At 63.9% G+C, this 24,322-nt stretch overlaps 3 protein-coding genes across 3 annotated transcripts; all 3 read left to right on the top strand.

Annotated features, from left to right (window-relative positions):
• The first annotated feature begins 2,935 nt into the window (after positions 1–2,935).
• SCRT2 (scratch family transcriptional repressor 2) lies at positions 2,936–7,975 on the top strand. Its single transcript, XM_048321956.1, has 2 exons — positions 2,936–3,146; positions 5,237–7,975. Exons 1-2 carry the CDS (start codon positions 3,023–3,025, stop codon positions 5,941–5,943), a joined length of 831 nt encoding a protein of 276 aa, XP_048177913.1. The 5' UTR covers positions 2,936–3,022; the 3' UTR covers positions 5,944–7,975.
• Positions 7,976–9,159: 1,184 nt separating this feature from the next.
• Positions 9,160–10,706, top strand: SRXN1 (sulfiredoxin 1). Its single transcript, XM_048321958.1, is given in 3 exon segments — positions 9,160–9,471; positions 9,474–9,631; positions 9,800–10,706. Coding segments are annotated over 3 exon segments (660 nt in total). The 5' UTR covers positions 9,160–9,173; the 3' UTR covers positions 10,004–10,706.
• A 2,272-nt stretch (positions 10,707–12,978) lies between these two features.
• Positions 12,979–19,341, top strand: TCF15 (transcription factor 15). Its single transcript, XM_048321959.1, has 2 exons — positions 12,979–17,069; positions 18,905–19,341. Exons 1-2 carry the CDS (start codon positions 16,593–16,595, stop codon positions 18,977–18,979), a joined length of 552 nt encoding a protein of 183 aa, XP_048177916.1. The 5' UTR covers positions 12,979–16,592; the 3' UTR covers positions 18,980–19,341.
• The last annotated feature ends 4,981 nt before the right edge of the window (positions 19,342–24,322 follow it).

The following is a 24,322-nucleotide window of genomic DNA, read 5'->3' as shown; positions in this document are numbered from 1 at the left end:
GGAGGTCGAGACAGCGGCAGCCCCGGGGTGGGACAGCACCCGTGCCCTGCACGCGCCTGCGCCCCTTCCCTGGGGCACAAGGCAGCCGGGCCTTTGTCCCCGGCCCTTTGTCTGTCATCTGCTCTCTGCGCCGGCGGCAGCACCAGACCACGGATTGGAGCCACTTCGGGGCTCCGGCTGCGACCCGGGCGCCTCTGGGAAGGACGCAGTTGGAATACCTAATGGCCAGCAGCCCCCCAAGCCGGCAGTGGTGGGGGTCCTGCAGCTGAGGCAGCAGGGAGGGCAGGAGTGAAGGCTCTGCCCCCCGGCACTAGTGGGCATCCTCTGGCAGATCCTGGCTGACCCCACAGCCTGTGTCCAGGGTCCGTGGAGGATGGGGGAGCTGAGGACCAGTGAGAGATGTGGGGGCACGGCGGGGCAGCTTGTCTCATTCCAGTAGCACGATGTGTCCCTTGTGGGTAGACTGGGAGCTGAAGTAGGGACCTGACCTCTCTCCCCCTGCCCCCCAAGAGGATGATCCTGCCTTTGAGAGCCCCCAAAACCCCGCCTTTGAGAGCCCCCAAAACCCCTCACCCACGTTACCCCCCCCCCCCCCCCCAGCCCCCTCCCTCTTGTCAGAGAAACAATTGCCTCCGATGGGAATTATTTCCATACAGCTGCTCAGGAAGGCACAAACCCGGTGGAGGAAGGCTGAGCCTTTCTTCTGGCACTGCTCCCCCTCCCCACAGTGGTGGGGGCAGGTTTGGGGGGGCCCAGGCGCTGCCGTCAGCGCTATCAGCTCGGCAGGGCTGGCTGCGGTTATTACCATACATTATCGCAGTCCCCTGCCTCCAAAAGGAGCCGGGGCTGCTCCCCCCTCCCAGCCCTCCCTCCTCCTGCCTTTTACACTTAATTACCTCCCTTATTACACCGCAGCCTGGAGAGAGACAAAATCCCAGGGCAGCGGGCGGGCAGGCAGCAGGCAGTGGGCAGGCAGCGGGCAGGCAGCGGGCAGCGGGCAGCGGGCAGGCAGGCCCAACTAGGGCGTAAGTAATCGCCCGTTCTGCAAACGTGCCTTCCAGGAGAGAACAGGCACACGCACGGATAACTAAATCAGGGAGCGGAGGCCGGGAGCCCAGTGTGTGTGTGGGATGCCGAGAGCAGCCCGGCAGGCAATGTCCCCTCGGGGCCGCAGCCCTCCGGGAAAGGTGACCTTGAACTTGGCAGAGCCTTGACGTCAGGGAAGTGCTGCAGGGACAGATGGGGCTCGTGGTGCTGCCGGCAATCCCTGGCCGAGCGCTGCAGGAGCAAGTGGAGAGACCCCAGACTACAGGGGGGAGCAGCCCTGGGATCCTGTAGGATGTGGAAAGCTGTGGATATGGGATGCTCTGGGATGGGGGATGCTGTGAGCTGTGGGATACACTGAGCTGTGTGATCCTGTGAGATGCTGTGGGATACTGTGGGATATCGGACACTGTGGGATGCTGTGGGATGCCGTGGCCTGTGGGATGCTCTAGGCTGTGGAATGCCCTGGGCTACAGGATACTGCGGGATGCTGTGGGATGCCCTGGGCTGTGGGATACCACACAAAGCAGTGAGCAGGGGCGCTGCGATGCAGGGCTGGCTCCAGACGTGGCTCTGGGCACGACTGAAGGAGCAGACACAGCTGGGGGCAGGCAGACCCGTGGTGCTGCCTGTGGGGGTGCTGCTTTTGGTCCCCAGACTAAGTGCCACATCCCCGGCCAAAGGGGCCAGTGTGCCCAGGGCTGCCCTGTGCCAGCTGTGCTCTGCCTGCAGTGACAGCTGAGGGACCATCCTTATTAAGTGCTGCAACACTCTCGGCATTGCACAAGGTTCAGGGAGAGCAGGGCCAGCTGCCAGCCAGGTCCCTGTGTCACCCACTGGCCCTCAGATGGCACAACTCCGGCCTTCAGATGGCACAACTGCAGGGAAAAGCAGTCCCGGACCACCGGCTGCCTGCAGCAGAGCGCAGAGAGGAGGGGGGGAGTGGGAGTGGGAGGGGGGGCTCCAGTGAGACGAGGGGGGAGCGAGAGTGGGGGCTCTGGCAGGGAACAATGAACTGCCACGAGTCTGGCTATTGTTGTGGCTCCAAAGGTCACTGTGTTTCCTGGGGACTGGGAGTGGGACAGGGACATGGGAAAGGGAGAGAAGGTGGGAAAAGAGGGATGGGAACAGTGAGCAGGGATGGGGACAAGACAGAGGTGGGACAGAGATGAGGGCAGGGAAGAGGGAAAAGGGTTGAGGACAGAGAAAAAGGTACAGGAGAAGGGAGAAGGGAAAGAGAAAGGGGACAGTGGAAAGGGACTGTGGACAGAGATGAGAACAGGGAAGATGGGTGGGAATGGGAACAGGGAACAGGGATGGGAACACGGAGCAAGGACAAGGAGAGGAGAAAGGGACAAGAAGCAGGAACAGGGACGGAGACAAGGGACAGGGGACAGGAATGGGGACAGGGGACAGGGATGGGGATGGGGACAGGGATGGGGATGAAGACTCCCGCCCGGCAGACCCATCCTTCCCTGGCCCCGGGGACTGGCGGCAGGGAGACAAAGGCGGTGGGAGGCAGAGGCATGTGCCCCCCCCTCCCCCCCCGTCCTCCCCCCGTCCCCCTGTGTCCCCATTGTCCGTGGCCGGGGTGGGGGGAGGAACCAGGGGGAGGGACCAGGGACCCCACAGTGTCGTGATGCCCGGGGCACCCCGCGCTGCCGGCGGCTCGGGGGGCTCTGGGGGGGCTCCGGGCGCGGCTGGGCGAAGCGGCCCCCTCCCCCCCCCCGACCGCCTGCCTTCCTCCTCCTCCCCCTCTTCCCCTCCTCCTTCTCTTCCTCCTCCTCCTCCTCCTCCTCCTCCTCCTCCTCGCCGCCCTGCCGCCTCCCCGCCCCTCGCACTCGCCTCCCCGCGCCTCTCCGTGCGCACCGCCGGGGCCGAGCGCCGGGGCCGGGGCGGGGGGGGCCGGGGCCGGTGCGGGGGCCGGGGCCGGTGGCGGTGCCGGTACCGGAGGTGTCCAGCGCTGCCCGGCCCCGCCATGCCCCGCTCCTTCCTGGTGAAGAAGCTGAAAGCGGAGGCGTTCCCGGCCGCCGGGGCCCCCGCGCCCCCCTACGCCCCGCTGGAGCCCCCCTACACGCTGCCCGGCCCCGCCGCCGGCGATGGTGAGTGCGGGGCCGGGGGTCCGGAGGGGCCCCCCCGCCGCTATTGTCTCTGCGCCCGGCGGGGCACCGGGGGAACGCGGGGCAGGACGGGGCGGGGGTCCCCGCGTTGTGTCCCGCGGCGGGCGAGGGGTGCGGGGTGGGGTATGTCATCCCTCGTCGTCGTCTTGTCCCCCTCTCCGGGGCCACCGGCCGCTGCCGAAGTTGGTCCTTGGGGAAACATCTCCTGCGTGACAGCGTCAGCCCCGTGGGCAGCCCCGAGTGTCCCCCGCCCATGGGGCACCGAGGTGGGCTCCTTCCCACGACAGCTTGGGGGGTACGAAGCAACCGGTCTGGGGGGCGGCGGGGGGCGGCAGCCTCGCCGTGCCGGCGGGTTTCATTGTTCGCAGCGGTGCCCCGAGCCCCCCTGGGAGCGCGGGGGAGGCCGGCGCCCTCCGGGGCACGGGGAGCGGGGCAGAGGGGAGAATAGGGGGTACCCCCAGCAGCGGGAGATGTGCAAAGGGCTGGACTGGGGGTGGACGTGGTCCTTGGAATCCCGTCCTGCGGGGGAACACTGGGGTGGGCTCGGAGTTCCCGGAGCTTGGCACAGCCCCCCAACGGGGCAGCCCAGGCACCTGCTCAGAAAGAGGGGCTGGCCATGGATTGGGGGGGTCTGTTGCATAGGCTGGGGACTCCTGGCTGCTCGTGGATTGGGAGACGGAGATGGATGCGGGAATGGGCCTGATCCAGCCATGCACAAGCTAACATCGTCCAGCCGCTGCGGTGCTTGTCCCCGCTTTTCTAGTGCTCCTCAGCCCTTGGTAGGCTTTCCCTGCCAGGGGCCGGGGTGCAAAGCCCGTCTGGCCTGGGGGTCCTCTGCTCCCCCCCCATCAACCAAGAGCCGGTGGGGGAGGGATGTGCTGCAGCTGGGCAGAAGCTGCCGACGCTGCTCTCCTGGAAATAACCTTGCTGCATGCTCGGAGGCAGCGTGAGAAATTGCTGAGCAGAGCGCTTTCTGCACAGCCCGCGCTGTCAGCACGGCGCGGGGGACGGGGGGGCCCGGCTCTGCCCCCGCCATGCAACCCCCTCCCCACCGTGGGCATCCCTGGCCGCCACGGGACAAACGGCGGCAGTTGCTTGCCAGGGGGTCCTGTGGGTGCTGCCACGGGGTGTGGATTTAGGGGATGCTCGGCCGCAGCTGCAGTGGGGTGGGACACTGACCCCAGGCGGGGGCCAGCCCCTCTGTCACCATCAGTGGGGATGAGGGCTCTGAAGCAGCTTGCAAGGACCAGTGTTCACAAGGCAGGGGATTGCTGGGACCAGTTTGGGGGTCTTGGGTGCCAGCATGTCCCCAGGATTGCTGGCCCAGTGGGAAGGGGGCTGCACTGCTGCTCCTGCAGTGACCTTTGTGTGACAGCACAGAGGGACCATGATGCCAACGCAGTGCCCACTCTGACACAGGATGGGAGTCCTGCATACGAAGCAGGGTCATGAGCGGACTTGCACCAATGTCACGTGTGTGACACCAGTGGAGTGGTACCCGAGCCTGGCTCCACATCTGGGGGGCTGTAGGTACTCACTTTGGCAGGAGGCCAGCGACCTGGTGCTGTTGCCCTCCTGCCACTGTCCCATTTCCAGGAATAGCCCCTGTGGGGACAGCAGAGAGGTGGGGGGCTTTCCCAGCCCCTTTGCTGAGGAAGGGGAACCTGGGGCAGCCTCATCCCGCTCATCCCGGCTGCCCACGGAGCATAGCTCATTACCGGTATGGCCCCGGTGAACAATGAGCTCCCGGCACCGACAGCTGTCTGGCGGCTAATGGCCCCCAGGGGCTGCCTGAAGCCGGGGCAAGCGCAGCTGGACGTTCTGCAGCTCCAGCCCCAGTTCCCATCCCGGGCAGCCCTGCGGGATGGGATCCATCCTGCCGACAGATGCAGACAGGAGCTAGAGCAGGGCAAGGCAGCTCTGGTGCTCAGTGGCTCAGTGGGGACAGGAACCAGTTTGAGGGGGACAACCCTGGTTCTGCACCTCCTATGAGCAATTTTGGCTCGTGGCTTTTCCTGTCCCTGGTAAAGTTGCTCTGAAGGGACAATGACCCCACTGTGTTGTCCCCACAGGGTACCTCCAGCACTGCCTGGCGCCAGCCGGCTATGACACTGACAAGAAGCAAGGTCTGCCACCACCGCCACCAGACCCAGCCTACGCACCCGGCCACGAGGAGTACAGCGATCCCGAGAGCCCCCAGTCCAGCTTTTCCGCCCGCTACTTCAATGGGGAGGCGGCAGTGACAGACAGCTACTCCATGGATGCCTTCTTCATCACGGACGGGCGGTCGCGCCGGCGCAGCGAGAGCCAGCGCCGTGGCAGCCACCGCCACTCCTGCCCCGAGTGCGGTAAGACCTACGCCACCTCCTCCAACCTCAGCCGGCACAAGCAGACCCACCGCAGCCTGGACAGCAAGATGGCGAGGAAATGCCCCACCTGCGGGAAGGCGTACGTCTCCATGCCCGCCCTGGCCATGCACGTCCTCACCCACAACCTCAAGCACAAGTGCGACGTGTGCGGCAAAGCCTTCAGCCGGCCCTGGCTGCTGCAGGGCCACATGCGGTCCCACACCGGGGAGAAGCCGTTCGGCTGCTCCCACTGCGGGAAAGCCTTCGCCGACCGCTCCAACCTGCGCGCCCACATGCAGACCCACTCCGCCTTCAAGCACTACAAGTGCAAGCAGTGCGAGAAGACCTTCGCCCTCAAGTCGTACCTCAACAAGCACTACGAGTCCGCCTGCTTCAAGGGCTCCGAACACAGCTGTGCAATAGGGAACTAGCCCCCCAACCCCTGTGGCACATCCCCATTCCCAACCTCATCCTTCTATCCAATCCCCATCCCCGTCCCCATCTCATCCCATGCCCATTCCCATTTCCCTACACATCCCACCCTGTCCCCACCCCCATCCCTATCCCATCCTGGTCCTAGTCCCTGTGCTAGCGCTCCTGCAGCTGCAGCCAGCTGGTTTGTTGCTGTGCTGAGGCTGGAGGACACATCCCCACAGACTCACTCCCCACCTGCTCCCTGGGAAGGGGGTCCCCCACAGTGGGACCCAGTTCCTTTCCCCTGGTCCCAGAGACACCCCGCAGCCAGGCAGGTCTCTCTGCGGGGGACTCACCTGGGGACCTCTTCCAGACCCAGGAGAGACTTTCCTCCCCTAGCTCGTGACTTTCACCTCTATTTATTTAATTTATTACTATTATTTATTTAGAGCTGCTGCTTCTCTTCCCGGGGGATCCCGGGGGAGAAAAGACACTTTTCTGCTCCCCACTAGGAGCAAACCCTCCCCTTGACCCTAATCCTGATGGGACCATGGGCTGGTGCTACTGCTGGTTCGGCAGGACTGACGGCTACTGAGGCTGACGGAGGGCAGGGCTGCCAGTCACCCTTGGAGCCTGGGGTCCCTGCATCCCACCACCCAGGGCCCCCTGCTGCCCCTCTGCCCCGTGGCACAGTGTTCACCCTGGCCCTGCAGATATGCAGCTCTGGAGTCAGGGGAAGAGCCAAGGGAAAAGTGAGGGGCTTCCAGCAGAGATCCACAGGACACATCCTCCATCAGCTCCCAGCTCCCGGCTTGGCCAGGCACAACTGGCCCCTGCCACGGTGATGGGGAATAGCCCCCCAGGCAGGTGCAGCCCCCCTCCCCATGTGAATGGCTGGGCTGGCAGCTGGGCTGGAGACCCAACCCTGGGGCAGGCAGCACCTGAACCCCCCAACCACCCCCCGTGTATCCCCAGCCCCTTCTCCAGCCGGCTCCCGGCTCCCTCGCCATTGCCCCCCACCTGCACTCAGGAGGAGGGGGTCAGAGTAGCTGTAAAGTTTGGGTGAGTCTATTTAAATGTTCTTATTTATATTATTTATTACTTACGCTTTTCACTATTTATTTGTCAAGACTGGCCGGGCCATGCCAGCGCTGGCTCGCAGGAGGTGGCAGAGCTGCAGCAGAGCTGCCGTGCCCAGGACACAGCCACGGTGACACGGACGGGGACGGGACCCCGAGAGCGGACTGTGTGGCGGGCACGGAGGCAGGAGGGCACGAGCTGGCCCGGCAGCCCAGGCTCCATGTCCTGCAAGCCTCCCCCAAAGGCAAAGCCCTTCTTCTTTGTCTTCCTTGCTGCCACGGGCTCCTGCTTTGCTCCGTGCCCCGCGCCAGCCCAGTGCGGACAAACCAGCCACTCTATGCAACCTCCCGGCGGAGCGCCCCCGCACCGGCCCCGGAGCAAGCGCCGCGCACGGCATTCCGGAGCGGGGCCCGACCCATGCCTCCGCTTCCTACCTCGGGCCGCGAGCTGCCACAGCCCCGTCACCCTGTGCCGGTCCCCAACACTTCGGGACTCAGCCCGGCACCCCCGGGGCCGCACTCGCGCGCACCCCCACACCGTCTTCCTGCGCCGTCTTCCTCCCTGCACCGTCTTCCTCCCGCTGCCTCGGTGCCTGTGTTGGTCACGGGTTTAGTGGGGATGTCCCTGTCATGGTCCTCGCTGCCATGGCACTGTGACCACACGTCCGCACCCCACAGAGGGGATGAGCATCGCCCTGGCCACGCGGGCACCCTACCGGGTTTTTTCCACGATGCCGGCGCCGTTCCGCGTAGCACGGTGTCCTGAGGCCGGCAGGCTTGGAGCACTGCGCCGCTGCCCCTCTCTCCTGTAAATAGCAGATACTACAGCAATAATTTTCCGTGCATGATAGATTTTTTCTGCCAGGTTTTTTACTCGCCAGCCCCAGTATGACAAGTCTACTGAGATCCGGCCACCCGCAGTATTACTTGTAACGCAATTCAGGGATATAAAAGGGATTTCTGCCACTAACCATGTGTCTTGAGGGATTTGTGTCGGCAAGGTGGCGGGTGGTGGCACGCGAGCTGCCAGCCTGCCCATCCCACGGTGCCCTGTGCCCATGCCCACTCCTGGGCTGGAGCATCGTGGAGAGAACTGCCCCAAACAGAGGGGCAATGTCCTGGCAGCCCTCTGGGAGCGGGTGGCTGAGGCGGCCGGAGCATCCATTCCACGCTGCCCACGTGGCCCTGCCAGCCCCGCGGCCAGTGGGCAGCAGCCAGACCAACCCCTGCTGTGACAAGGAGGGGTTACGATGCCACCCTGCTCGTGAGAGCGCCGGGGGCTGTGAGCACGGCAGAGCGCTGACCTGGAAGTAAAGCGGCGTGTGAAATCCCGGCAGCGGGCGCAGAGCCCGGCGGGCAGCCCGGGGAGAGCGCCGGCAATGCTCACATACCCCTGGGGCGCCGCTGCGCTGGATGGCGAGCAAATTTTATTTCAACTCGCCGGTGGCAACAACCCAGCAGAGCCCCTGCTCCCAGGGGCAGACAGGCATTGCCACTCCCCACCCCTCTCTCCTCATCGTTTCCCACATGTGGGTGCCAATGAGGGAAGGCAAATTATTTTTAGCATCCAGCTTGTCAGCAAAGACCTAGCTGAGCTCTGAGCTCCCAGTGACATCAGTGCAATCTTTCACCCGCAAAGTCATCACCAGATTCACCTAGCAAAAAACTAATTCCAGAGCCTCACCAATCCATCTCTGACCATCACTGGCACACTTCTGAGTCAGCTCTGGGGCTGGGGACCCTCCATGACACCAGGGAGCCAGGGTGAGGGCACTGGGAGCAGCCATCCACTGTCATCATGTTCCTGCTGCGGATCCAGGGTGCCCCGGTTGCAGCAGCCAGAGAGGTGGGAAACCCGGTTCTTTTGGGGAGCCTCTCCCCACTTGGAACACTGGTCTGAAGAAATGACCTAGAAAGGCTCAGGGCTGAAGTTCTTCGGTGCCTGTCCAGCTGCCGAGCATCCTGGCATCACTGCTCAGCTCTGGAGTTGTTTCATGCCTCATCTTCCTTGCCGTGGACCCCATAGGTGTCAGCGCAGCAGGGTTCTGGGTTGGGGACGAGTTCCTGGTACAGCCAGGCAGGTGGTGGGCGTATCCCAACAGTCAGCTGCAGGATGATCCTTAGTGCCCAGGCACGGCCAGGTGGGACCAGAGACTCCCGGGGACAGGATGGGGATCCCCAGCACACAGGGTGGGGGGCTCAGCTGCCGCGTGCCCGTGGGTGTCCCAAGGGAAAGAGGAGCTGAGGGCAGCCCTGACCGCAGGCTCTCCGGAGCGGGCAGCGGGCCAGCCGGCTCTGGCACCCGGGCCGGAAGTCTGTCCTGCCCCTTCACTGTGACTCTGCAAAACCGTGGGGCGGCGACAGTGACGATGACGATGTCTGGGCCAGGAGGAAGCAGAGGGGCCCGGCTGGGCGCTGCACTGCTCGGGGCAGAGCGGAGGGCTCGGCTGAGCAGGACAGAGGAAGGCCAAGGCCGGCCGCCACAGCCATGGCTGAGGCCGAAGGCAGAAGCATCCATACACAGCACATCTCGGCCGTGCACAACGTGCCCATGCGTGTCCTCATCCGGCCCATCCCGGCAGAGCTGGAGCCCGGAAAGGTGCAGAGCCTGATGGAGACCCTGCAGGTGAGCGCAGCCCCCGGGATGCAGAGGCAGCCCCTCCTGCACCCACTCAGAAGGCACTGCCGGGGAAGTTGACAGTACCCAAGCCCTGGCACAGTCAGGTCGGGGGGTGTCAGGACAGGTTGGGAGTGCCGGGGTGTGTTGCTCTTGGATGTCTCTCCCCCTTCCCAGGAGGATCCCGAGCGGGTGCCCCCCATCGACGTGCTCTGGATCAAAGGCAGTGAGGGTGGCGATTACTTCTACTCCTTCGGGGGCTGCCACCGCTTCGCTGCCCACCAGGCACTCCGCCGGGAGACCATCCCCGCCAAGATCATCCCCTCCACCCTCAGCGACCTCCGTACCTACCTCGGCTCCTCCACGCCCCACCTGCGCTAGCCCAGCACCCCGAGGATGCCCAGCAGCCCGCTCTGTCTGTGTTGGTTCTGACCCGTGAGCGCCTGGTGAAGATGTGGTCGGGGTCCCCAGCCCTGGGGAGTCCCCAGGGTCCCTCCAGCCGGGATGGGTCAAGGTCCCCCAGCCTTGGAGAGTCCCCAGGGTCCCTCCAGCCGGGATGGGTCAGGCTCTCGCCGGTACCGGGAAGCGCCCGGCTGGGCCGGCAGGTGGCGCTATTGTGCCGCGCTGCGCCGCCCGGCGCGGCCGCGGGGTCCGGGACGGGACGGGATGAACCGGGACGGGATGAACCGGGACGGGATGAACCGGTTGGGGTGAGAAGAACCGGGGCACGGCTCCATCGGGAATAGCTGAACCGTGGTGGAACAGGCTGAACCGGGGCACGGCTCAACCGGGAATAGCTGAACCGGGATGGAACGGGCTTAACCGGGGCATGGCTCAAGCGGGAATGGCTGAACCGGAGCACACTGGAACTGGGACAAGTCACAGCTCATTCGGGGCATAGCTGAACCGGGAAGGGGTACAGAAGAACCGGGACACAACAGAAGCAGCACACAGCCGTACCGGGAAGAGGCACAGCCGACCCGGCATGGCCAGTCCCCAGCCCTCCCTCAGCGACTCTGGACCTCCAAAATCCTGTGGGGGGGACACCCGCTGCTGCACCTGGAATAAAGGTGTTCAAAACTCCTGCAGCTACATAGCCTGGTGCTAGGGGATGCTGAGCTTGGGAGCAGGGATGCAGTGGTCCAGCATGGCACAGCACGCCACAGCGTGGTGGCCTGGCATCAGCAAGAGCAGTGGCTGCGGGCACACAGGACAGCGACAGATGCTTTGCAGGGGGATGGATGTTCTGTGAGGGAGTGGATGTTGTGCTGAGGGATGGATGCTGTGACGGGACAATGCTCTGCCAGCCCACTCTGTCATGCAGAGGAATTCAGGGTCAGCTCTGGCCCAGCTGTGGGGGTGCTTGTGGTCCTGCCATGCTGGGATGCTGCCATTTCTGCAAGCACCACGTCATCACCCCACGTGCAGCCTAGAAAAAACGCCTCGAGCATCCCCTGGGCATCCCAGCATCCCTCTAAGTCGAGAGCCTCCATCCAGGGAGGGGAAAGGCCACTGACTCACTCACTACGCCGTGAGTCAGCAGCAGGACTGGGACAGGAACCTCGGGCCGGACACTTCTGCCTCATCAGCCATGCTCCTCCCAGGACGGATCCTGTCCCCCCCAAGGCAGAAACGGGCTGGGAGAGGAGGGCACGGCTAGGTCGTTTGCATGGCAGGAGCTGGCAGTGCTGGCATCAGACAGGGCACAATTTACCGCTGCCTCCACGTTTCCGCAGGATCCACTGGGGAGGAAGAGCAGGGTGGGCTGGGGGTGCTGGATGAGGGAAGGGACCGGAGACAGACTCCAGCGCGGCAGAGCTGCATGTGCCGCATCAAAGCAGCTGTGTGCCGGGAGGAAGCCCTGCAAGCGCTCACAGAGAGCAGCCCCAGCCTGTGGCTCCCTGATGGGCCATAAATTTCTCCTAAGAATTGTGGCGTGCTAAAAAGTTTCCTCTTGTTAGAGAGCGGGGGGTGGAGGGAGGAGGTAGCAGCTCCTGCGGCAGCTCCTGCGGCAGCTCCTGTGGCAATGGGGACATATCCAGAGTGCCCCCAAACGGGTGTCCCATGGTAGGTACAGATGTCTGCCCATATCCTGTGTGCCCCCACTGCTGGGCATCTCACATGGACTCTGTCTGCCCTACTCTCATGGGCTTGTGCCCCTCATCCCTTGGACAAAAGGCAGCTCAGCAAAACTGGGACTCCATAAAGTGGGAACAAAATGAGGCTGCCCAGATCCCACAACTCCTTTCCCTGCAAGCTATGGAGGCTTCTTCCACCTGGGAGGCCTGCTGCAGGATCTGCTTTTCCAGTTTAGCATCCCCTGCAAACAGTGCCAGGGGTCCGTGCCAGCCCCAGGGTGTCCTGACATCACTCCCAGGGCTCCCTGGCACCAGCTGGGAGCCAGGACCCAGCGCTGTGCCCAAGGTGCTGTGTGAGCATCTCCAGGGCTGACCGGTGCATCCATGGGGCTGGCATGGTGTGGGCAGTGGGAGCAGGTTCGCAGCTGGAGCTGCTGGTGCCACAACCCCCTGGCTGGCACAGGAGTGGGTCTCTCCAGAGCCCTGCACTGCCTCCATCCATCCATCCTCCACCTGTCCCCCTTCCCTCTGCCTGACCCGCAGGGTCTCTGGTGTCGCCGGCTGACAGCCGATCCGGCTGCCTCCAATCCATTCGTTCCAGGGCAGGAACAAAGGCGCTTTGTGGGCTCCCCCCAGCCCGGGCCGGGTGGGGGGTGGGTCCCAGCTCCGGAACTGGGACAGACTTCCCTGCGCGACAGGCGTGTAATGCCTTCCAGACCAGCAGCCCCAGCCCTCAGGTACAGCCCGGGGGGTGGAGGAGGCCTGGTGCTTCCCACACTGCCTGGGGACCCACCAGGTCACCCTAAAACAGCCCCGATCTGGGAAATGGGGAAACTCCTGTTCCCCCAAATGTTCCACAATGCCCAGTCCCCATGGGACTCATGTCCCTCCCCACCAGGGGGCTCCAGTGGCCCCGGGGGCTCCCAAGTTTGCCATCTCTGGTCTCGCAGCATTGGGGAACAGGGATAGACTCCCCTGGGATAAGAGTCCTGCCTCGCTGGGCTCAGCGTCGGGCAGGAGGCAGCTGGACTCAGAGGCTGTGTGTGCCCAGCTGGACAGGACTGTGGTTTTGAGATAGGGCAGCTCCCAGGCCTGCAGCCTCACTGGCCTGAGCACCCTGAAATTGGGGATCTACAGGCAGAGGAGCCAGTCCTGGACATCCCCTGGTGCCAAGGTCTGGTCAGGGCTGTGGACTTGGGGCACTCAGTGGGGTGGGATGCGGTGGGATGGCATGGATGGGTTGTGATGGGATAGGATGGGATATGATAGGACAGAGTGGGATGGAATGGGATGGATGGGATATAGTGGGATGGGATGGGGTGCGGTTGAATGGATCAGTCCAGCACTGCTTCACCAGGGCTCAACAGGGTCAGGCCCAGTGTCCTGGTGACCACATGTTCCAGCATTGCCGTGGGTCTGGAATCCATTTGCCTCGCCGGCCGTGGTGTTTTCCCAGCAGGGCTGGAGCAATCCCACGGGGCTGGGGGCAGCCCTGGCCCCTGGCCCATCTGCTCCCTGTTTATTTTCTTACACTTAAGTATCACCTCGAAGATAAACACTCCCTGGTGTGGGGGGCAGGGGGCATTTCCCTGGCAGCAGAGGCAGGACCTGGCCCTCAGGGTGCCCAGCACCCCAACCCCACAATGCTCCCCCAAGCAGGGGATGCCTGGTTGAGCTTGAGTCAGGGCTGCAACCTCATGCTCAGGCCATGTCCCCTCCATGCTGTATGTCCCATGCAGGGTCCCGTGAATGCCTGACCCACTGCCTGGTGCTGCCCTCTGCCCGGGGATCAGCTAGTTTGGCTGGATCAGCCAGGAGAGCTGTGATGCCAAACCCCACCATGTCCTGGCACCCGCTCAAGCCCACAGAAGGTTTGTAATGCCACAGCCTTGGCTGTGCCTCGTGCTGCCCGGCTGAGTCAGAGCCCAGGCCACAGAGCTGGGGGAGCTGGGGGGGCCCAGGCACAGGGGCTCACATCTGTACCACACACCTGCCAGGCAGCACAGGAAAACTCGGCTGCTGCCACGCGTCCTCCTGCCCCGCAGCCACAGCATCCACAGGCAGCCGGACAGGCAGGGAGCCGGCAGCGTTCCCTCCTTCCCATGGCTCCTGCTGTTCTCCCAGTCAGGGATGACAGCTCCTGTCCGTCCATCCTGTGTGCAGCACCTGGCGAGGCAGTGGTAACACATACACGTCTATGCCATTGTGGGGATGTCACTGCAGCAGGAGGTGGTGGCATTCAGGGTCTACATGGCACCCACAGGCACACGTGCACATGCACACATCCACATCCACATCTATGTGCAACTGCACAAACCCGTGCACACACCCTCATACTCACACATAGCCCTGTGCACACACACGGATGTACACATCCATGCATGCCTGGATGTACAGATGTGTGCAGCTGCACGCCCACGCACAGACACTCACATGTACGCACTCATGTGTGCCGTCCCCACCCCACACTGAGCCATCTCCTGTCTGCTGCTCCTTCCCTGTCTGTGCCCCGCCATGTTCCAGACCCCACAGGCCACCAGCACCCCACACGTGGCCATGCCCTCCAGAAAAGCCCGTAGGCAGCTCAGCTGGGCATGGGGACTGGGTGACCCCCCCAGCCTGTCCCCGTCAGCTGGTGGCCATGTGTGGGATGTGCAGCTGAGTACACAGCCCCTGCCATCCGTCTTGCTGCCTGTCAGGGCCAGGGGCTGCCGTGAACCCCCAGCCCAGCAAGACTCAGGGGCGAGAGGAGGGCAGAGTGGGGGTTCCCCTCTCTGTGCAGGCACCTGCCTTCTCCCTGCCTGCTCCCTGCCTGTCATGCCAAGGGCCTGCCCATCCCCAGCTTTGCTCCTGGCACTGCCTGCACGTGCCCTTTTGTGGGGGTCTGCACCTGGGCAGGGGCTACAGAAGGTTGGGGTCCCTCATGGGGACAGATGCATGGTGAGAGGTGTCAGTGTGGACACAGTGCAGAACCCTGCGCACCTTTATTTCTAGGGGATCCCTGTCCTCTTGCTCAGCCCTGCATTTCCCCTCCCCCAGTGGCACCCCTGGCCCTTGGTGCAGCCCTACATGTCCTCAGCCCCAGCAGGACCGCCAGCCCCCAGCCCATCTCTCTGCCCCCCACCGCGTGATTTACAGGCTCTGCACAGGCAGACAAATGGTGAAGGAAAACAGGGCAGGGGGGTCCCTCCGGCTGGGGGCTGCCTGTGCCCCGCAGGGAGCAGAGGGGCCGTTTGCTCACAGCCAGCAGCATTGGGGCAGTGGAGTGGTGCCGGTGCCAGGCAGCACGGCTGCCCCTGTCGTGGTCCAGCAGCCACAAGCCCTGGCAGCACCAGGAGAGCCTCTGGGGGGACCCAGACCCCAGGAGCCCTATCATAAACTCCAGTCCTGCAGCCATAGGCTTTTGGCCGTGGGGCACTGAGGAACATGATGCCACCCCATTCCATAGCCCCCAGGGCACCCCACTGACCACCTCACTGGGGTGTTCGTGATATGCCGGCTGTATTCCATGGCCACTGTCCCGGCCCTGGAAAGCCTCCAAGATTTCTCCTGGCTGTGGAGCTGCTGGACAGTGGGGACTGCAGCTGGCACTGCCAAATCCCCCAGCAGCATCTCCGGCAGCCCTGGCGCCATCTGCCAGGAGCCAGGTCCTGCCCTCCACATGTTTTTGCCACTTGACCTGAATCATGCCCAGAGCATCGCGGAGGAGGAGGAAGGGAGGAAGGCAGGCAGGAAGCCTCCTGACTGCTTGGTTTAGCTGGCTGCCCCCTGCCTGCTCCTGGGAGCGTTGGGCTCAGGGCGGGGGGGTTGAAGGCAGAGTGGGACCCACATAGACCTCCCTGGTGAGGAGGAGCAGGGCCATGGTCTGTGGTACTGAGCACCAAGGAATGACAAGGAGCAACCGTCAGGCTGGGGGACACCCCCAGCCCTTCCCAGGACACTGGTGATTCCCCCTGCTGCTGGCTCATCTCTCCCTTCTCAGGAAAAGACTCTGTGTTTCCACTGCCGGCACACACCTTCCTCCTGGGCGGGAGGAAATGCTCCTGGCAGTGCTGCCGGCAGTGCTGCCCGTGTCACTGCATGTCCCCCTGCCCCCTCCCACTGTGGGCAGGCAGGGTGCCAGGCCCTGGGAACAGAGGAGCAAGGAGTGCATTCCTATGGGGCTGCCTGCCCTTGCTGCTCCTTGCCTGCCCCAGGCATCCTCCTGGGCACAGACCCTGCCCCAGTGGGGCATGGCAGGGTGTGGGCAGCAGTGTGTCTCCCACTGGCATCCCTCTAATAAAAACCCCAGGCACCGCACCAGTGCCACCCACTCCTGGTTGCCTTCCCCATCCCAGCTCCTGTGCCCTGTGTTCATCCCATGCCACCCTGTGTGGGAGCCAGGGCTGGCAAGGGACAGCCAGGCAGGGGCTGGGGACACGTTGCCTGTGGGCTGACTATCTGTGACATTGCTCTGCAGGCGCCAGAGGCCATGGCACAGGGAGCACTTGCCGGACAGTGGCCCTGGCGCTGCCACGGTTCAGAACCACCGCGGGCATGACCTGGGGTCAAGGTGCCCACAGCCAGGCCAGCGTGCTGGAGTGGGGCCAGGCCAGTGGCCAGAGCCAGCACTGGCTCTCAGGACTGGGGTGAGGACGCTGGCCGCTGGCCGCTGGCCGCTGGCCGGAGCTCGGGGGGCCGGCTGGGGGTGGGCTCCGGAGCCAGCCCCTCCCCGGCCGTATAAATCCCGATTCCCCCTGCAGACAGTCGTCCCAGCCCTGCTCAGCTGCCGCAGCGGAGCAGCAGCGGGAAGGCGTCCGGAGCCGCCGTCGCAGCTGTGCCGGCGGGGGAAGGCTCCCCGCAGCCCGGGGGGTCCCCCCAGCAGGGCCGGGGGTGCGGGCGGGCACCCCGCCATGGCCTTCACCATGCTGCGCCCCGTGGCCGCCCGCGTGCTCTACCCCGACCTCAGCATGCTCTCGGAGGACGAGGAGAACCGGAGCGAGAGCGACACGTCGGACCAGTCGTTCGGCTGCTGCGAGGGCGCCGAGGCTCGCCGCAAGCTGCCGCGGAAGCCGGGGCCGATGGTGATGGTGAAGCAGAGGCAGGCAGCGAACGCACGGGAGCGGGACCGGACCCAGAGCGTCAACACGGCCTTCACCGCCCTGCGGACCCTCATCCCCACCGAGCCGGTGGATCGGAAGCTGTCCAAGATCGAGACCCTCCGCCTGGCCTCCAGCTACATCTCCCACCTGGCCAACGTGCTGCTGCTGGGCGAGGGCTGCGAGGACGGGCAGCCCTGCTTCAGTGCCATCTATGGCGCCAAGGGCGACCTGGACAGCAAACAGCCCCGCAGCATCTGCACCTTCTGCCTCAGCAACCAGCGGAAAGGGGTGAGCGGGATTCTGGGATGGGTTAGGGATCCTCGTGCCCCTCCTGGCCTGAGTGGGGCAGGAGGCTCAGCATGTCCCAAAGGGATGGGGGGCAGCAGCAGACCCTGCCTGGGCTGAGCGGGGCAGGAGACTCATGGCTCAGTGAGAACCACAGCTTCTGGCTCCAGCTCCCACTGGAGGTTTCGGCTGCTCCTGGCCAAATCCTGCTTGTAGCCACACGCCTACAGCTCCTGCTCACGTCAGAGGACTGGGCTGCTCCCCCACGTCCATCCGGGCTGGGAGGTCTCAGGGGTTAAACAGTCACCCCAGAGCTGGCGGCATTGGCTGTCCCAGGGGGAGCTCAGAGCTCGCTGGCTGACCCCTTCCCCATCCTCATCCCCATCTGCATACCCAACCCTGCCAGGCCACCAGCACTGTGGCAGGGCTACTCCAGCAGCTCTCTGATGTGATGAGGACAGGCAGAGCCCAGCAGACACCCCCCGAGGGGGGTCAGACAGAGTTTCCCGTCCAGTGTTCCCATGCAGGGTCTGCTGGCAGCACTGGCACATCTCCCACAGGGCTGAGATGGCCATGGCAGAGCACCCCTGCTCTGCCCTGCCCTGCCCTGCCCTGCCCACCCAGCTGATCCCCCCCAGCATCCTGAAGGTCGTGGGACACCTTTCTTATGGTGAGCCCGCCCTGCTGCCCATGCCAGGGTCCTGGGTGCCCCTGACTGAGGAACAGCTGTGCAGGATATGGGATGCAGGGCTGGAAGTTGCCTGACCTCTTTGACATCCCTTGGCAGGGCTGTGAGCAGGGGCTGCTGTACCCACCACTGTCCCCACACACCCTCAAGGTGTCCCACGTGTGACCCCAAGCAGTACAGCCACGGGTCACACTCCAGCCCTCAGAGCTTTTTCAAGTTTTGCTGCTCCATTTTTAATTACTCCCCTGCTCCTGCCACCCGCTCAGCAGCCTCTCCAGCCCTCTTGGGGTCCTCCAGCCTTGGTCCCTGGCAGAGCTGCCCCAGCTGGGATCCTCTGGCTCCTTCCTGGGGCTGGAGCCAGGAGTCTGGCGCAGTGCTGGACCCCCCAGGGGACCCTGTGGAGGCACTGGGGCTGCGAAGCTCCTGCTGGAGGGCAATGGTGGGAGCTGGGTTGGGATCCGACTGTGCATCCCAGCCTTGAGGCTGAGCTGGAAAGGGGCTGTACTGGGCTGGAAATGGGCAGGGCTGGAAATGGGTTGTACTGCACTGCAAATGGTCTGGAAATGGGCTGTACTGGGCGATGCTGGGCTGTGCAAGGCTGGAAATAGGCTGGGCTGGAACTGGACTGTGTTGGGCTCTGCTGATCCATGCTGGGTTTTACTGGAATGTTCTGGGCTAAATCTGGACCATGCTGGTCTGTGTGGGTTATACTGATACAGGAACTGATAGCTCCCTGCTGGGAGGTGGGGCTGAGCTGTGGTGCCGGACTATGTGAGTCTCTCCAGGGCTGTGGATCTGTCTGGGGCCATGTGTTTGTCCTGGGGTGCTACTGGCCCTGGCCACAGGTGCTGAGTAGCCATGGGGGTTGTGTCCTGCAGCATGACAAGGCCAAGGGGGACCCACCTTGGAGGGCTCCACCACAGCACCCACCTCCCAGCCACCCACCCAACCACTCGTCAGGCATGGCCCCCTCTGTCTGTCTGTCCACTCCAGGCAGCATGGAGCTGCCCCAGGACTGAGCCACTGGCCATCTCACAGCAGGTCCCCATGGAGGAGTCGGTGTGGTGGGATGGAATGGGGTGGGCAGGAATGGGGTGCCCCCCATCCGGACACCCCATGGTACCTGCAGCTCTCCCTCCTCTCTCTGCAGGGCAGTCGGAGGGACCTCGGGGGCAACTGCCTGAAAATGCGAGGGGTCACCCCCCTGCGAGTGTCGCGGAGATGAGCCGGGGTCCGGCAGCACCCACCTGAGACAGCGGCAGAGGCAGATGGAGCCCGCACATGCCAGCCCAGAGACCGCAGCGGGGAGGGAGGGAGCTGCTCACCTGAGGTGGCAGCAGCCGAGCCCAGGCTGGCACCACACCGACACTGGCCCTGGAGCCGGCAGTGGGGCGGGAGGACGCTCCCGTGGCCAAGGCTGCCCACGTGGGGCAGGGCCGGGGAGGGGGGTCCCCGCGCTCCGGGGCTGGACTGGAAGGGGCCTGTGTGCGGCCGGCGTTGAGGTGCTCCAGGGGGACGGTGTCGTGGCCCTGGGGACGCTGGTTGTGCACGTGCAGCCGCTTGGAAAATAAAACCCTATTTTTCTGATGGGCCAGTGCCTGCCTGTCACCCCAGTGTGGGGTGAGGTGGGGGTCCCCAAGATAGCCCTGGACCCCCCTGCCCTGCACAGCTGCTCTGCTACTGGAACCAGTGTGACCATCTCAGCTCTACCCACTCCTGTGCCACAGTGGGATTCACATGGGGTGAAACCGCTGGGTGTCCCTTTGTCCCCAGGCCCTGATGACAGCTTTGGCCTCGCAAAGGCTGCAGAAGTCCCAAGGGGGCCAGTGCCACGCCATGGGATGGGGATGGCACCTCCAGCCCTGTGCTGCAGCCACAGGTGCCCAGCTGGTGGGTCGGGGTTGGTGTAACTGCTTTTGTGCCTTCCCCTCCACCTGATACATCATGACTGGCGCGATGTCACTGCCACCACAACTGCCACCATTGCCACCACTGCCACCAGTACTATGACTGCTGCCAGCACAATGACTGTCCCCACTGTGACTGCCACTGCCACCATGCAGAGCCGTGCATGACCATGCAGAGCCGTGCATGGTGGGGCAGCAGGCAGCAGCACCTGCCTGGGGTCAGGTGAGGACATGGGGGGTTCCCAGGCCAGATCCCCACATGGGATTCTGCTTGAGGGGGCTGGAATGGCTGGGCGGTGCAGAGAGCTGAGCCTGGGAATGGTGCTGTGCCAGAGCTGGCGGCTCCCAGGGGCCGGTGTGTCCCACGGAGCAGAGGCAGCTGTGGATGGGGCGGCTGGGGGCTCCCCACAAGGGTTGAAGAACTGTAGCTGCTCTATCTCCCTTGGGTTCTGGAGCCTGCATGGAGCAGGGGGAGCACACTGGGGGTCCCGCTGGAGCCTGCCCCAGGCAGGGGCTCTCTTGGGAGCCCACAGCACCTCTCGGCCCCCTGCTCACCGAGGTGAGCCTGCCCCGGGCTCCCTCCCCCGGGTTTGATTTATGGAGCTGACAGCGCGGCGCAGCTGTGAGAGCTGGTCCCAAGCAGGGACCGGGGTGGGTGGGAGAGGTTTGTTCTCAGCGTGGCTAATGTGTCCCAGACCCCAATAAACAGCCGTGAGATTCTCCAAACAGCCCAGGACACAGAATCCCTGCCCCCGGGTTTATCGGGGGGCAGGGGCCGTGGGGGATGCTGTGCTCTGCAAACAGCCCGACCCGCACATGAAAGGGGACCGTCCCCATGAAGTAGCGGCTCTGGAGCCCCCCAGGGGGCCAGCAAGGGCTGGTGGTCCCAGTGCCGGGGGCACAGCAGGTCCCAGCACTGAGTGTATAGGTCGCAGTATGTCCCAGGGCTGAGCACCAGTGTCCCAAGATGTCCCAGTGCAAGCAAGTGGAGCCTCAACAAGCTCCAATACAAAGACCATGAGCCCCAGTGAATCCCAGCACAGGAGCTGTGCATCCAGTATGTCCCAGTGCCAGAGACTAGGGCCCTAGAAAGCTCCAGTATCAAGACTATGCACCCCAGTATGTCCCAGTGCTGAGGCTGTGGGATCCAGCATATCCCAGTGCTAGGGCCATGGATCTCAGCACACCCCAGTGCCAAGGATAGCACAAGGACCCCAGAGCAAGCCCCAGTGTAACAGCCCTGGGTCCCAGCACATCCCAGTGCAGAAGCTGGGCACCCAGTAACATCCAGTGCTGGGGTTATGGATCCCAGCACATCCCAGTGCTGGGGCTATGGATCCCAGCACATCCCAGTGCTGGGGCTATGGATCCCAGCATGTCCCAGTGACAAGCCTGTGGGTCCCAGTACATTCCAGCCCCTCCCGGCACCATGAGAGGGAAACGGTGACTCAGAGCTGCCGGGCTGGTGGGAGCCGGGTGCCCCTTTGCCCCGTGTGGGGTGAGCGCCGTGGCCACTGATCGCCCACGGCCACCGCCAGCTCCCCGGCAGCCGCAGCCCTGCACTGAGCCCAGTCACGCTCCCCTCCCATCCTCTCCCCTTCCTGCGTGCAGACACCCTTGGAAAGGCTCTTGGCCGCTTTCTCTGAGACAGGAAGGTGTCCCCGAGTCTCAGGAAGGAAAAACACTCAGTGCTGAACCCACAAAGACCGTCTCTGAGGGGCCAGGGCTGGAGAGGCTCCAGGCCTGACATCACCTGGGAACTGGAACCAGAACCGCAGCTGCACTCTGCGCCTGGTATTTTTTTTTCTTTAACTTGTGTTTTTAAACTTTCTTTTTATAGATTTTTATTTTATTATTTTTTTTCCCCTTTCCCTTCTCCATTCCCCTCCCAAATATTTCAGCCTCCCCACAGGCTGGCCAGCCAGGCTGGAATGCAGCAGGGCTGCACCCGCGGGTGCCGGGAGCTGCCTTGCTGATAGGATGGATGAGGCTGGGTCTGGCCAGGCAGGAGCTGCTGGAGTTGTGGGCAGGGGGCCAGCCTGGGGCTCACCTCCAGTGATGGGGGGCCAGGCACTGATAGCCCCTGATACTGCTGTGCACCAGGGTTGCTGGCCAGAAAGGGACACAGAAGGGTCCGTCTGGTCATGGGGTGTGGGAGGACGAAGGGCACAGGGGTCAGGCAGAGCCTGCAGTCTGTGGGCAGCACTGCTGTCCCGACCCACCGCCCCCAGGATGGGGCTGCAGGGTCAAACCATGTCTGAGCCTAAGTCAGAGAAGCAGGAGGAGCCAGACAGGGATAGAGGACACAAAGGCAGATTTTGGGCCCAGGATCCAGCCCTCCTCATTCCTTGTCCTTTGGCAACACCTTTGGGTGCTGCCTGACCCTCCCTGGGCTTCCCCCAGAGTGGAGGCTCATGCTTAAGACCCCAGTGTATCCTGGAGCAAAGCTCAGTTGCTTGTTGCCTGGGAAATCCTCCCTGTGACAGTGACAGCCTTTAACTGAGTGTCACAGGTCACTCCCAGCCCTGTTGGACCTGGGGGCGAAGGACTGGGAAGGGATCCCCAAGGTCTAGATGGCAGTGAGTGGGGACAGGATGACACCGCTCTGCTGTCCAGGGCAGGGTGGAGAAAAGGATCAGGGAGGGATGGGCAGTCAGGGATGGGATGGGGGGAATAGGATGGGATAGGTTAGGATAGGATGGGATGGCATGGGCAGACCAGGGGGCAGCATGATGGTCCTCTAGGTTGGGATGCTGGGCAGTCCCTGCCTCCCCATGCCAGCAGACTCAGACTGTACTGACCCTCCAGCATCCTGCCAGGGTCCCTGGGGAAGAAACCTGGCAAAGGGTCTGCCTGAGACCCTCAAGACACCTGCCAGATCCTCACCATCACAAGGGATGCACAGCAAGAATGCCCCAAGGTGCCACCCATCCCAGGGGTTCTGTGGACACTGCTGTGGGGCTGCCACCACCCTGCCATGTCCCCCCCACGCACTGGACCCCTCAAAGCCGTTTGCCCTGCTGGGACCTCGTGCTGGCTGCGGTCCCTGGGGACACAGGCCCTGCAGCAGGGACAGGGTGTGAGGCCGTGCGTGGGGTGAACGCCAGGTTAATCTCCCGCTGGAGCTTCCCTCTGCAAACAATAAGACAATGCCCGGTTGGGGCCGCCTGCGTAACCAGCGGCGTGGAAGGGAAGTTGTAATATTTGGATTTAGCACTCAGTAAATTAAGGAAGAAAAAGGAAAAAGCGCTGGGGGTAATCAGAGCAGGGCTGGCCCCGTGCCCTGCCCCACGGCTGGCGGCCCTGGGGGCTCAGCTCGGCCTGAGGACAGCAGCTGAGCAGGGTCAGCAGCTCCAAGTCAGTGAGGCCAGGCATGGCTGGGAGCGGGATACATCCCTGAGGGCCAGGCAGAGGATGGGCATGTCCCCACCATGGGGACAGCAGCCTGGAGGGTCAAGGCTCGGATACCCAGCAGGGCTGTGGGCAAACATCTACTGCCACATCAGAAAAGGGATCTGGGCCAGGAGGTTATTTTAATCCAGACCTCTTCATGGGAAATAAAATCCTATTTCTGCAGCTGGGGTGGCTGGGCAGGAGAGGGCCTGGGGGGGCCGTCACCTTCAGCTGGCAGTGGGTGGCAGGGGGTGACAAGGGAGGGGCTGTCCCAGGCTGTCTCCCCTGCACAGCCCCTTTCCCAGCACGAGCCCTGCAGTGGTGCTGGCTCCCCGGGATCCCACAGCAGGGCCCACACTCAATCCAACAGGCATTGTGGTTGGAGATGGGGCTCTGAGTGGGGATGGGTCTCACTGCAGGGGCCCCCTGCAGATGCTAGGGGCAGGGACAGTGCTGCAGGGATGGCCTTAACCCTTCTGAAATGCGGCCTACCCACACATCAGCAGCCCCACTGCCCCAGGGCTGCCCCTGCTTGCCCTGGACCCAATGGGGCGAACAGGGCAGGGACACCCCAGGGAGCTGGTTTGGGGGGGGCAGGATCTGAACTGGAGTCTTGGGAGGGCTCCGTGCCCCCCGTGCCCTGGGAAGACGCTTTCCCCACTTGGTGACCCCAGGGTGGGGTGCAGTGCACGGCTGGCAGGAGGGCAGGGGCAGGTGGGGGAGAGGTGACCAGCGGGCAGCAGCGGCACGGGAAGGCCTTCGGCACCGTGCCGCGCGCCGGGAGCCCATTTCCCCACAACAGGGGCCGTTATCAGCGGCAAATCCTCGGAGTGGTCCCAGGGGGGACCTCCAGCCCTTCCCCTCCACCTACCCCACCGCTCTCCCGCTCCGGCCCACGTCAATGCTGCCGCGAAGGTGTCGGAACAATCGCCTGACAAAGAGCTATTTTTAGGGGCCGGGGCTTGGAGCGAGGATACAGCCCGGCCGCTGACAATGGGGGGAAGGGGGCCGGGCTTCCCCCATGACCACTCGGCAGCAGAAGGACCTGTAAGATTTCCTCGATGACCCAGGCCCGTACAATACAAGGAAAGCGCGAGAGGGAGATACCCCCGCCAGGACGAGCTGCTCCTTTACCTAATGGGAGTGACCTGGGGTGAGGGGCTGCGAGGTTTGGGCCAGTGGCCTCCCCTGGGGGAGACTCCCACACCGGGAGGGAAGTGGGGTGAAGCCTGGCTGTGCTCAGCTTTCCATGAGGTTGGGGCGGGGTG

The sequence above is a fragment of the Corvus hawaiiensis genome, chromosome 17 (assembly GCF_020740725.1).
Source record: "Corvus hawaiiensis isolate bCorHaw1 chromosome 17, bCorHaw1.pri.cur, whole genome shotgun sequence".
Lineage (NCBI taxonomy): Eukaryota > Metazoa > Chordata > Aves > Passeriformes > Corvidae > Corvus > Corvus hawaiiensis.
This window is presented reverse-complemented; position numbering and strand designations above follow the sequence as displayed.

Bases quoted from the DNA above. Each gene is read 5' to 3' on its own strand.
- TCF15 (XM_048321959.1), top strand. From the start codon at position 16,593: ATGGCCTTCACCATGCTGCGCCCCGTGGCCGCCCGCGTGCTCTACCCC. The intron at 17,070-18,904 runs GTGAGCGGGATT...CTCTCTCTGCAG, and splicing joins TCAGCAACCAGCGGAAAGGG to GGCAGTCGGAGGGACCTCGG.
- SCRT2 (XM_048321956.1), top strand. From the start codon at position 3,023: ATGCCCCGCTCCTTCCTGGTGAAGAAGCTGAAAGCGGAGGCGTTCCCG. The intron at 3,147-5,236 runs GTGAGTGCGGGG...TTGTCCCCACAG, and splicing joins CGGCCCCGCCGCCGGCGATG to GGTACCTCCAGCACTGCCTG.